A 12,434-nucleotide genomic window follows, 5' to 3' on the forward strand; every position below is an offset into this window, starting at 1 on the left:
ATTTTCTGGAATTTTCCAAGCTGTTTAAAGGCACAGTCAACTTAGTGTATGTAAACTTCTGACCCACTGGAATTGTGATACAGTGAAATAATCTGTCTGTAAACAATTGTTGGAAAAATGACTTGTGTCATGCACAAAGTAGATGTCCTAACCAACTTGCCAAAACTATAATTTGTTAACAAGAAATTTGTGGAGTGGTTGAAAAATGAGTTTTAATGACTCCAACTTAAGTGTATGGAAACTTCCGACTTCAGCTGTAAGTATGATGGAGGCCACTGTGTTCTTGGGGACCTTCAATGCTGCAGACATGTTTTGGTACCCTTCCCTAGATCCATGCCTCGACACAATCCTGCCTCAGAGCTCTACGGACAATTCCTTCGACCTCATTCCTTGGTTTTTGCTTTGACATGCACTGTCATCTGTGGGACCTTATATAGACAGGTGTGTGCCTTTCCAAATCATGTCCAATCAGTTGAATTTACCACTGTTGGACTCCAATTAAGTTGTAGAAACATCTCAAGGATGATCAATGGAAACAGGATGCACCTGAGCTCAATTTTGAGTCTCATAGCAAAGGGTCTGAATACTTATGTAAAAAAGGTATCTGTTTTTTATGTTTTATAAATTTGCAGAAATGTCTAAAAACCTGTTTTCGCTTTGTCATTACGGTGTATTGTCTGTAGATTGATGAGGATTTTTTCTTATTTAATCCATTTGATAAAAAAGCTGAAATATAACAAAATGTGGAAAAACTCAAGGGGTCTGAATACTTTCTGAAGGCACTGTATTTGTAATTATTTATTTATATAAACAATAGATATTGAATTAATGATTAAATATGCCCATATTAAATGTAGGTTTATCCAGTCTTTTTGTATATTTTACCAATTGATAACTTTGTGAAAAAAACACATACTGTTCCTATGCTTGACTTGTCATTGATTCTCTGTACATTTCAGGCCACGTGGGGCCTGTAAGCATGACGTTTTACAGTCTATTTTGATCAGGCTTTATCTAAAGACATCCTCCTCGTTGTCAGAGACAAGGCACAGCCCTGCTACAATAGCTGGTTTTAACTGAAGCTGCCCCTGGCTGGTGTACCTTGGGACCTAAATGCTCACTAAGCTGTCTCTGTCTTAGCATGCTCGCCAAAGCACAGTGAAGACAATCTCTTGTAAATTGCTTTTTCGATCAGTTTTGACATCAATCTGCTCTCCTGGGGATAACGTATGCATATGGTTGCAAGAGGAAGGTATCATTCCTTATGGATGTTGACAACCCCACTCAGTCGGGTTTGATCCCCAGAATTAACACAATATTACTGCACAGACTGAACTGCTAGTGACACCCAAAGAGGATTTGGTTACTGAAGCAGAGGTTCAGACCAGATAGATTACTGGAGCTAGGGAGGGCAGAGGTCAAATGTAAAGGTTATTTCAGGTAAATACGCACTACATGACCAAAAGCATGTGGACAGCTGCTCGTGGAACATCTCATTCCAAAATCATGGGCATTAATATGGAGTTGGGCCCCCCTTTGCTGCTATAACAGCCTCCAACTCTTCTGGAAGGCTTTCCACTAGATGCTGGAACATTGCTGCAGGGACTTGCTTCCATTCAGCCACAAGCTCATTAGTGAGGTCGGCACTGATGTTTGGGCGATTAGGCCTGGCTCGCAGTCGGCATTCCAATTCATCCCAAAGGTGTTTGATGGGGTTGGGGTCAGTGCTCTGTGCAGGCCAGTGAAGTTCTTCCACACCGATCTCGACAAACAATTTCTGTATGGACCTCGCTTTTTGTACGTGGCCATTGTCATGCTGAAACAGGAAAGGGCCTTTTCCAAACTGTTGCCTCAAGGTTAAGGTTGGAAGCACAGAATCGGTTAGAATGTCATTGTATGCTGTAGCGTTAAAACTTCTTAGGGATAGGCGTCCCGTCCATGGGACAGTTGTAAATCATGCAGCGCCTTGTGTCACGATCGCAGATTTTAGAGAAACAACAAATGTCGGTACATATAAGTGTCTGATATCGGCTGAAAGCTTAAATTCTTGTTAATATAACTGCACTGTCCAATTTACAGTAGCTATTACTGCGAAAAAATGCCATGCTATTGTTTGAGGAGAGCTCCTTACAACAAAACACTTTTTTCACCGCGATAGGTTTGATAAATTTACCTCTGAAGGTGAAATGTGTGCTTACATTCTGAAAACTTGCTCTGATTTATCATCCAAATGGTCCCAGAGATAACATGAAGTGCTGTTTTGTTAGATAAAATGCTTTTTCATATCCTAAAAAGGTCCATATAGCATGCACGATCGATTTTGTATTTCCACTCGTTCAATTTGCAAAGAAAGGAATCTGTGAAAATCTAACCCTAAACGTTGTTTCAACCAGTCAAATCATGTTTCTATATATTCCTCAGAAATCCTAGAATGTAATCAGACTTCACTATATCATTAGGGGTGTAGTATATCCTATAGGACACCATGTTTGATCAGAGCGAGGCGCCTTTATGGCATGCCGATGACGAGGGCGGTCTTCACTTGAACGACTCTAACTTTGTCAAATAAGCACCAATTGGGGTCAAACAAAGCTAGCTAGATAGCCAATGAGACCCTGTATCTGTCGTAAAATGTAGCTACTAACCTTGTACGACAGCATGCCTTTTCCTTTTGGACAAAAATTATAAGAATATTCAGAGTTATGAAGTTATGAAAACTGGTTGTTTTGCAAATGTTGAACTTATAATATATAACATATAATATACTAATACCGGAAAAGCTAAATCAAAGTCCAAGTATACAGATTTGACGATATTCTTACAGAAAAATGTAATATGAATGCAAATGATTCACGATTTGCCCAAATGTACCTGGGTGACTTCACACTAAATGTCATATAGTTCGCTCATACTTCAAGTTATCTGTCTGAAACCTTGTACACACACTGCTGCCATCTTGTGGACACCATAGGAATTACAACCAAAGTGATGGCTGGAACTGGGTCCTTTCTGTCGCATTTCAAAGATGGTGGTAGAAGAAAAAAACAGTTGGTTTTTTCTCTGTATTTTCTTCTACCAGATCTATTGTGTTATATTCTCCTACATTCAATTCACATTTCCACAAACTGCAAAGTGTTTCCTTTCAAATGGTACCAATAATATGCATATCCTTGCTTCAGGGCCTGAGCTACAGGCAGTTAGATTTGGGTATGTAATTTAGGCAAAAATTGAAAAAAAGGGGGCTATCCCTAGATTTCCCATCATTAGAACTAAGGGGCTTAGCCCAAACTATAAAAAACAGCCCCAGACCCTTATTCCTGCTCCACCAAACTTTACAGTTGGCACCCAGTCTGAGGTCCTGAGCGCTCTAGAGCATGTTTTCATCAAGGATCTCTCTGTACTTTGCTCCCTCGATCCTGACTAGTCTCCCAGTCCCTGCCACTGAAAAACATTCCCTCAGCCTGATGCTGCCACCACAATGCTTCACAGTAGGGATGGTACCATGTTTCCTCCAGATGTGACGCTTGGCATTCAGGCCAAAGAGTAAAATCTTGGTTTCATCAAACCAGAGAATCTTTAGGTTCCTTTTGGCAAACTCCATGTGCCTTTTACTGAGGAGTGGCTTCCGTCTGGCCACTGTACCATAAAGGCCTGATTGGTGGAGTGCTGCAGAGATGGTTGTCCTTCTGGAAGGTTCTCCCATCTCCATAGAGCAGGGCTATCCAACCCTGTTCCTGGAGAGCTACGCTCCTGTAGGTTTTCTCTCCAACCCCAGTTGTAACCAACCTGATTCAGCTTTTCAACCAGCTAATTATTACAATCAGGTGTGCTAGATGAGGGATGGAGTGAAAACCTACAGGACTGTAGCTCTCCAGGAATAGGGAAGGAAGTCTGGAGCTTTTTCAGAGTGACCATTGGGTTCTTGGTCACCTCCCTGACCAAGCCCCTTCTCCCCCGATTGCTCAGTTTGGCCGGGCGGCCACCTCAAGGAAGAGTCTTGGTGGTTCCGAACTTCTTCCATTTAAGAATGATGCAGGCTACTGTGTTCTTGGGGACATTCAATGCTGCATTGTTTGGTACCCTTCCCTTGATCTGTGCCTCAACACAATCCTGTCTCGGAGCTCTACGGACAATTCCTTTGACCTCATGCCTTGGTTTTTGCTCTGACATGCACTGTCAACTGTGGGACCTTATATGGACAGGTGTGTGCCTTTCCAAATCATGTCCAATCAGTTGAATTTACCACAGGTGGACTCCAATCAAGTTGTAGAAACATCTCAAGGATGATCAGTGGAAGCAGGATGCACCTGATCTCATAGCAAAGGGTCTGAATACATATGTAAATAAGGTATTTCTGTTATTTATTTTTAATACATTTGGAAAAATTTCTGGAAACCTGTTTTCGCTTTGTCATTATGGGGTATTGTGTGTAGATTGAGATATTTTTTAATTTAATCCATTTAAAAAAAAGGCTGTAATGTAACAAAATGTAGAAAAAGTGAAGGGGTCTGAATACTTTCCAAAAGCAGTGTATACTGTATATATTAGATCATTCATGTTTGTGAATGCCATGGATTATGCAGGACCAGGTGTATTTTCTAACTGGATGGATAGCTTCCTATTGAGCTGATTGGCCAGACGACCTCCTGTATTCTTTTATGTGAATAACCCCTCCGCTCTCTTTTTCTCTTCTAGGACCTAGAGTTCTCATCACAACCACAGGAGCCTTGTATATTCTGGATGTCCAGAATGAGGATGGACTGTATAACTACCGCTGTACCACACGGCATCGCTACACTGGCGAGACCAGGCAAAGCAACAGCGCCCGGCTTTTTGTGTCAGGTCAGTCTATGGTGCCCTAAATACCTTAAATAACGGTACCCCAGAAACATCTATATTTCTGTACAGTACACCATGTTGCAGTAATACATCAGAAACTTCTGCATCTTCATATATTGCAATGTCCACAATGCTATCGTAACACTATCTCTTCTAATAGTGAACTCTATTCTTATCATAACATCTTCACTCTCTTATCTCTCATAAGATCCCACTAACTCAGAGCCGGGGATTCTGGATGGCTTTGACCGTCGGGAGGTCATGGCGTCCCATCGGGTAGAGCTGCCCTGTAAGGCGTCGGGCCATCCCATGCCCAAGTACCGCTGGCTGAAGGACAACAGCCCCCTGGAGCCCGACACACGTTTCCGCCAGAGTGTCACGGGCTTGCTGATAGAGAGCGCCCAGCCCACCGACTCTGGCACCTACGTGTGTGAGGTGTGGAACAGCTATGGCAACGCTGAGGTGGTGGGCCGGCTGCTGGTCAAACGTGAGTCCAAACACCACATCACACTCACACATCAGGAGCTATCACAGCCTGGGTGCAATGATGTCTCTGTGTTAGCTGCTATAGCCCTGTCACTTTGTTTATCTATTTCTTTGATAATGTTCACACAACAAAATATTTATTTCACGGTATAACAATGTCACATCATTTGGTTTGTGGTTTTTGATGTGTGTTCTGTGTTTTCTCTGGTGTCCAGAGCCCCTGAAGGCGGTGGTCAGCCCACGAAAGGTGAAGGGCAGCGTGGGTAGTAAGGTGTCCTTGCATTGCAGTGTCAGTGGCTCTGATGAGTACGAGCTGTCCTGGTACCGTAACGGAGAGATCATCTACCCCGGCAACAACGTGCGGATCACAGGCATCAGCAGGGAGAACCTGATCATGGAGGGCATGGCCAAGAGCGACGGAGGGGCCTACCAATGTTTCGCCAGGAAGAACAAAATGTCCGCTCAGGATTTTGTTCCGGTCATCTTGGAGGGTGAGATACAGTAGCGGTTTCTTATAAAGATCAATGTTGCTATGGCAGTTATTGGGTATATTGGTGGTGTTGTAACAAGACAGTGGTTAGAATATATTACCATGTGTTTTTTTTCATGTGTACTGTACCGCTTGGCATTTGACTGTAGCATGAGCGTTCACGGTTTTATGTTGTGTGCAGGGGTGCAACTTTTGTTTTAGAAGTGGGGGGACATAATTATTATTATATTTTTTATCCAGTCAGATAAACACAGCCTACCCGACCGCTCTGAGGTGTCTGCATAGTCCTAAAGCACACCATTGCCTTGCTTTGTGTCACATTCCAATGATAAAACTGGGGGGGACAAAAATGCAATTTCAGAATGTGGGGGGGACATGTCCCCCCCCCGTACCCAGTGAACGTTTCACCCCTGGTTGTGTGTATGTTTGGTCTCCATGTATGTTTAGTAGCACCAGCAGTGACTTAGCACAAAGGGATTTTGGGCCTGGATCGATGCAAGGCCTGTGTTAATGCGTTGTGTTGTGCTGCTGCAGAGCAGCCACTGTCATTAGGGCTACTATCCCAGTCAGCTTTAAACTGCTTACCTGAGCCTGGTTGCTTGGGCAACTGTCTCGCGTGGCCACGGAACTGTATAAAGAGGATATTGATCATCTATAATGATGTAGAACATACCAGGGTTAGCAGATAGCAACAGCAGGCCACTCTAAAATAGGTAGGTGTACAGCTTTGAGTAACAGATGATAGATATTCTATTGTTGCTTTTGTTCAGTCCTATTAACCATTACCCATGGTCTCCTTCTCTCTCCCCTTTCAGACGGCACTCCAAAGATTCTGTTCTCCTTCAGTGAGAAGGTGGTCAACCCCAACGAACCGGTCTTCCTGGTGTGTAACGTCAAAGGCACTCCCCCTCCCTCCTGCACCTGGAACCTGGACGACGACCCGGTCATCAAGGACAACCACCACCACCCTGGCCACTACGAGACCAATGAGGGCCACGTGGTCAGCCAGCTGAACATCACTCACACCAAGGAGGTGGACGGAGGGGTGTATCGCTGCACCTGCAGGAACTCGGCCGGGGCGGTCTACCACCAGGCTCGAATAAACGTAAGAGGTGCTTGTCAGATCAGCTCCTCCAAAACAACAAAATCATACACCTAACTCATGTTTGTTTGGTTTCCAAATTCAATGCCTGTTTCTTTTAGGTTTTTGTTGTATTCTCCCTCCTTTGTAAAGTACCTACAGATTCCTAACCTTTTTACTTTTTACTCATTTTCAGATTTATTTTGTCTTTCTTTCTTTCTCTTTGCTCCCTTTATTCCTCAGTTGCAGCTTTTGGACTCCATTGTTTAGTTTCCCCTAATTTCTTTCAGTGTTTATTTATCCCTGTGTGAATCTCTCATCACATCGTCCCTCTATGCTCTTTGTGTGATGCTCTTTGTGTGATTGTGATACTCCAGGTCTTTTCCTTTTTCTAACACTGCTTCTAGTCACCCATATCTTGTTGGCCTGTCTGCATGTCAGTCCCTCATGCTGTCAATGACAATGCCAGGTCACAACCACCCATGTTTTGTTAGTGTGTGTTTATGTGTATTGTGTGAATGATCCATCCATAACATATCTGTTCTATTGATTGTCTTATTTGTTGGACATATTACCTCTCTTCCTGTCTTTAATAGTAATCTGATCCTCTACACAGATCGCTGTTGCTGAGATGATTCCCTTCAGCTGATTTGCACTGCTGTTCCATGTGTAGATGTTTGAACACAGTTGACCAATGTATTATTATTTACTTTGTAGGCCTTACTGACGGGCAGGTTTTCAGCCCAGTGTGGTGTATCCTGTAGGTACAACTGTTGAGCGTCACATAGGTTAACTTTGTACTACGTGTTTCTAGGCTGGTGGTGGTTTTATCTTTAGACTGCAAAAGGGAATATAGTTCTCGCTCTCTTGTGTCCTTGGTTAGTTTTTACTTATTATGTTGTTGCTGAATGTATAGATTATTTATTCAGATGAGACAATTAGTTTCAAGTGGCTCTTGGATTTGTAATTCAGTGAACTCATACAGTGAATATTGTCCACTAAAGTGTTCTGTCTTTCAGCTGTCAGCCAACCCTACCTTGTCCTTGTCTAATATGGTCCTGATTTCACAGCCCTCTCTTCAGAGTCTACCATGAGGTCCTGTGGTAAAAACTAACACATTTGGGTGTGCTGTCAGTACATACGGCTTGATGCTGCTGACTGTCATGTCACAATCCCCTCACCCATAAATGTGTTTATAGAGAGCTCTCTCTCCCTCTCTGTATTTTTAGGGGCTGCCAGCATCCGTCCAATGAAAAACATCACGGCCATCGCAGGGCGGGACGCGTACGTCCACTGTCGCGTTATTGGCTACCCGTATTATTCCATCAAGTGGTATAAGAACTCCCACCTGCTCCCCTTCAACCACAGGCAGCGGGCCTTCGAGAACAACGGCACTCTGAAGCTGTCTAACGTGCAGGAGCTGGACCAGGGAGAGTACAATTGCAGGGTATTGGTCAAACCTCACCAAGAGACCAATCAGAGCGTCCATCTCAGTGTCAAAGGTAGGAAGAGCCCGTCTCCCTGACTCATGTACTGTGACAGTACACAGTAAACACACTAGCATACCACACTTGGGTAAGTGTAAAGGACGTCACGCTGCTTGCTTAGCGAGTTCCTCTTCCTCTCGATTTGGCCCACACCTGGCGCAAACTCCTGACCTCTGCCATGCTAGCACACACGACCACCCTCCTGAAGTTTCTTACCAGTCGGCACCACAAGAAAAGCTAGCTATTCACTGGCGCAAGTGGGGACACTGCAGGCTGAGGAGTAAGTTTCACACATCTCCATGTGATACATAAGCATTTAAAGAGGTATGAGAGTGTGGACAGTAGAACATGGCAAAGCTGTAGGCAGAGATAGGAAGTGACCTCGCAGGTCATACTCCCATTGGCCTTCACATCACATTGTGTACCATAAGCTACAGTAACACATTCACCACTGCTACGACTGCACTGCTATGGGATGTGAGACTAAGCTAGGGTCATTAGTATGACTGCACGTACAGTGGTGATTGAGCTTGATTACCAGAGGCCCAAGAATACGTAATGGTAACGTTAACGAGGGATTCCCCACGCCTCATATCCATGTCATGAAGGATGCAGCCACTGCTTAAGACATTTCCATAAGATGAGGCTGGTGGGGCGGGGGAAAAGGGGGACCACGTGATATAAAGCAACACTTCCCTGCTACAAGTACCTTAGTTCATTTGCTCTGCTCATGCTTCAAATTCTGAAAGCGGCTGGTGAGATCCCAGGAGTCCATTATCCCTACTTTGTTGTGAATTAAATCAGCGCTGAAGTGCTGCTTATTTCAATGTTATTTTAACTTGTTGATTCTGAAATACGGCTGACTTGCGAGATGGCTGGAGAGTCCCCTGAGAAGGTGCAACAGTGGACTTACTGAGGAGGATCTCACATCTATGTCATTATCTAGTCTAGCATGGGGCCTGATTCTCCAATAATTTGTTTAACATGGTGGTTTTTCCCTACTTGAGGGTCGTTAGGTTTTCTTTGATCTTCTCTTTCTAGACAGACTGACATGGCATGAGTCGCCAAAATACAGAATCACCCCCTTCAAGTGTTTCTGGAATAGTACACCTGTGCTTGGTACTGTTTGCTCTGACTCAGAGTACAGAATGTTCGGCTAGACTGGAGGAATGACTAAGGTGGAATTATGTGATGATTCACTCTCAGTCCTTTTGAGTTCAGAGTCTATACAACGATTTCCAATGACCAAAGGGATTGATAGAAGATTGAAGTATGACACACAGGAGATTGGACCGGTATAGTGTATTGTCTCTCAGCCTAATGTGGTTGTGGTCACCTCTCCCCCTCTTCCCTTCCAGTTCCACCGTACATCCAGCCCTTTGCATTCCAGCGGTTCTCCATTGGCCAGCGTGTCTTCATCCCCTGCGTGGTAATGTCAGGTGACCAGCCCCTGGACATCACATGGCAGAAGGACGGGCGGCCAATCCCTGCCAGTCTGGGGGTCACCATCGACAACATAGAGTTCACCAGCTCACTGCGGATCTCCAACCTGTCCCCAGACCACAACGGAAACTACACCTGCATTGCACGCAACGAGGCTGCAGCCGTTGAGCACCAGAGTCAGCTCATTGTCCGGGGTGAGAGGAGGCTAGCACCTTGTTCCTCTGTCTCCGTCACTGCTTCTAGATGTATCTCTCTTAGGCTCCCTCCTCTCGCTCCCTGAATCGTACTGTCTTTCTTTCTTTCTCTCTCTGTTTCTGTTTGTTTCTCTGCTTCTCTCTCCGTTGCTTCGCATCTGTCTTTATACTGTATATTTCTCTCCACTGCACTCTTTTTGTCAATCTCTCATACTGTCTTTCTGTCTCAGAAGTACTAGTAAGTCAGTCTGTGTGTGGTTCCCCCTGCTCTTCCAGTTCCTCCCCAGTTTGTGGTGCAGCCCACAGACCAGGATGGGATCTATGGCAAAACTGTGACCCTCAACTGCTCTGCTGAGGGTTATCCACGCCCCACCCTCGTATGGAAGCACTCCAAAGGTAAACAGATACGTAAATCAAGCATCAGAAGACTGTCGGTAGCATTAATTCAATGGTTATACAAACGTATTAAAGGACATTGTTTAGGGATGTAACAGCAGCTGTTTTGGATAGAGTAACTGTAGTTGTAGTTGAACGCATATGGTTTCATCCACAGCCCATGTATGATGTGGTTCAACAACTGCAGGTGTACACATACACTTTCACGGGTCACAGGTGTACAGCCACTGTGGGTTGTGTGGTGGGGGAGCTACCAGTGAGGTGTGAGAGAGCAGGTAAATAAAGTGGCACAGCACTTGACCAGGATAACTGAAGAGGGTACCCAGGTGTTTGCTGTTTCGTCCATAACGGGTGAAATCTTCTCCCAATGGAGAGACAACTAATCCAACCAATGGTGTGGCGTGGGGGGCAATGTGAGGGGCATCAAAAGTGTGGGTCAGGGTCAGACTCAGCAGCCAGGCTTTGATGGGATTTGTTTGTGACTTGGGCTCCCTGGGACCGAGAAGAGATTGGGTTTGATGTGAGAGAGACGCTCCTCAATATCTTAGACCCCCTGTCTGATTAATAACGCCTGACAGAACCTTGGTCCTTCACCACGGCGATGGCATAGTGAATTCTCGGCCGGCGCCTTTATCTGAGATGTACCTCTAATTTGTAAGTGCAAGTATCTGTGTTGCTGTATGTTATGGCACTGGAGATGCTTTTTTTTCTCTCAGTCAGGTGTTAGCAGAGCAGACCAGAGCCACAGAGAGATAGAAAAGGGAATAAGGAAAGGTCAGCTGGTATTATCATAACTGCTAGCTCTCTCTGGATATGCAAAATCCATCATTCAAGAGCACGTCTTTCTCTGTCTCTCTCTCTCTATCTCTCTCTCTGTCTTTCTCTCTCTCTCTGTCTATCTCTCTGTCTCTCTCTCTGTCTATCTCTCTCTCTCTCTGTCTCTCTCTCTCTCTGTCTCTCTCTCTCTCTGTCTCTCTCTCTGTCTCTCTCTCTCTCTCTCTCTCTCTCTCTTGCTCTCTCTCTGTCTCTCGGTTTCTCTCTCTGTGTCTCTCTCTTTCTTTCTCTCTCTCTCTCTTTCGCTTTCTGCCTCTCTCTTCTCGTCTACAAGGCAGCAGAGTGGGAATAGTACTGCCACTTGACCCCTCGCTAACCAGAAGCACTTGACTGCATTTTTAATTAAGGACCAAAACCCACAGCTCACTAAATGTCCTTATCTTTACACGCCAACTTTAGCGCATGCTGATATCTGGCCCAGTTCAGACATATGTTTAATACTCTATGAGCGAGCCTGGATGTGTTGCTATTACTGTAACATAGATAGACCACTTACAGCTCTGAGTGGATTTCCATGCCCAGACAGCTCATTGACCTGAATATTTTCAGCATTAGACATTTCCTACATTAGACATTTCCTAGTCATTTTGACTTTTTTGAATGAGACTGTCCAACATTACCTCCAACGGAAACATAGATGATTATAGAAAATATACTTGTCCTCTGATATGTGAAAAGTATAATGCTGTATGCTGGTATGCGGAAGTATACCTCACCACCAGAGAGATCTTTGAAGAATATTTGACCTACAAAAGCATGTACACACTAATACTAATCTTTGTGTTTCACCAAGACAAAATCAATGCTTTGGGGATTAGGTTGTATTTACCCCAAAATATATGTACAATACATTTTTCCGTCTGATGTGTAGATTTGTAAATGTACATGCTTACAAGTTCACATGTTCATGTTGTTCACATGAAAAATACCAAACATGACTTACAGGCATCAAATCCTGAGAGTCAGTGGAAAAATAAATCCTCACATGTAAAAACAAAGGAAAATAAAAGTACTTTGCTGTGTAAAGGAAACTGCACTGCATTTCATTGGCTGATTCCTTGTTTCAAGGCCTCATTGCAGTCTTGTTGTTTTCTTCCTTTACAATCTGCTCTGGTGTTGAACATGGGCACCATCTCTTTAATGATTACCTACTTCTAGTGGCTACATTCCCCACAGCAGCTGCT

At 44.2% G+C, this 12,434-nt stretch overlaps 1 protein-coding gene across 3 annotated transcripts in view; it reads left to right on the forward strand.

The window, feature by feature from the left end:
* Window positions 1-12,434, forward strand: part of LOC115163496 (Down syndrome cell adhesion molecule homolog) — a 137,817-nt gene that overhangs the window by 98,792 nt on the left and 26,591 nt on the right. For 2 of the 3 annotated variants that reach the window (XM_029715425.1, XM_029715426.1), the window contains exons 4-10: window positions 4,696-4,842; window positions 5,048-5,326; window positions 5,541-5,816; window positions 6,631-6,927; window positions 8,126-8,398; window positions 9,742-10,020; window positions 10,297-10,416. In XM_029715425.1, the coding sequence (XP_029571285.1) occupies window positions 4,696-4,842; window positions 5,048-5,326; window positions 5,541-5,816; window positions 6,631-6,927; window positions 8,126-8,398; window positions 9,742-10,020; window positions 10,297-10,416 (1,671 nt within the window). Of the gene's footprint in view, window positions 1-4,322; window positions 4,349-4,695; window positions 4,843-5,047; window positions 5,327-5,540; window positions 5,817-6,630; window positions 6,928-8,125; window positions 8,399-9,741; window positions 10,021-10,296; window positions 10,417-12,434 lie in introns of those variants that run through there. The other variant, XM_029715427.1, reaches the window with a different exon arrangement.

This window comes from Salmo trutta, chromosome 26 (assembly GCF_901001165.1).
Source record: "Salmo trutta chromosome 26, fSalTru1.1, whole genome shotgun sequence".
Taxonomy (NCBI): domain Eukaryota; kingdom Metazoa; phylum Chordata; class Actinopteri; order Salmoniformes; family Salmonidae; genus Salmo; species Salmo trutta.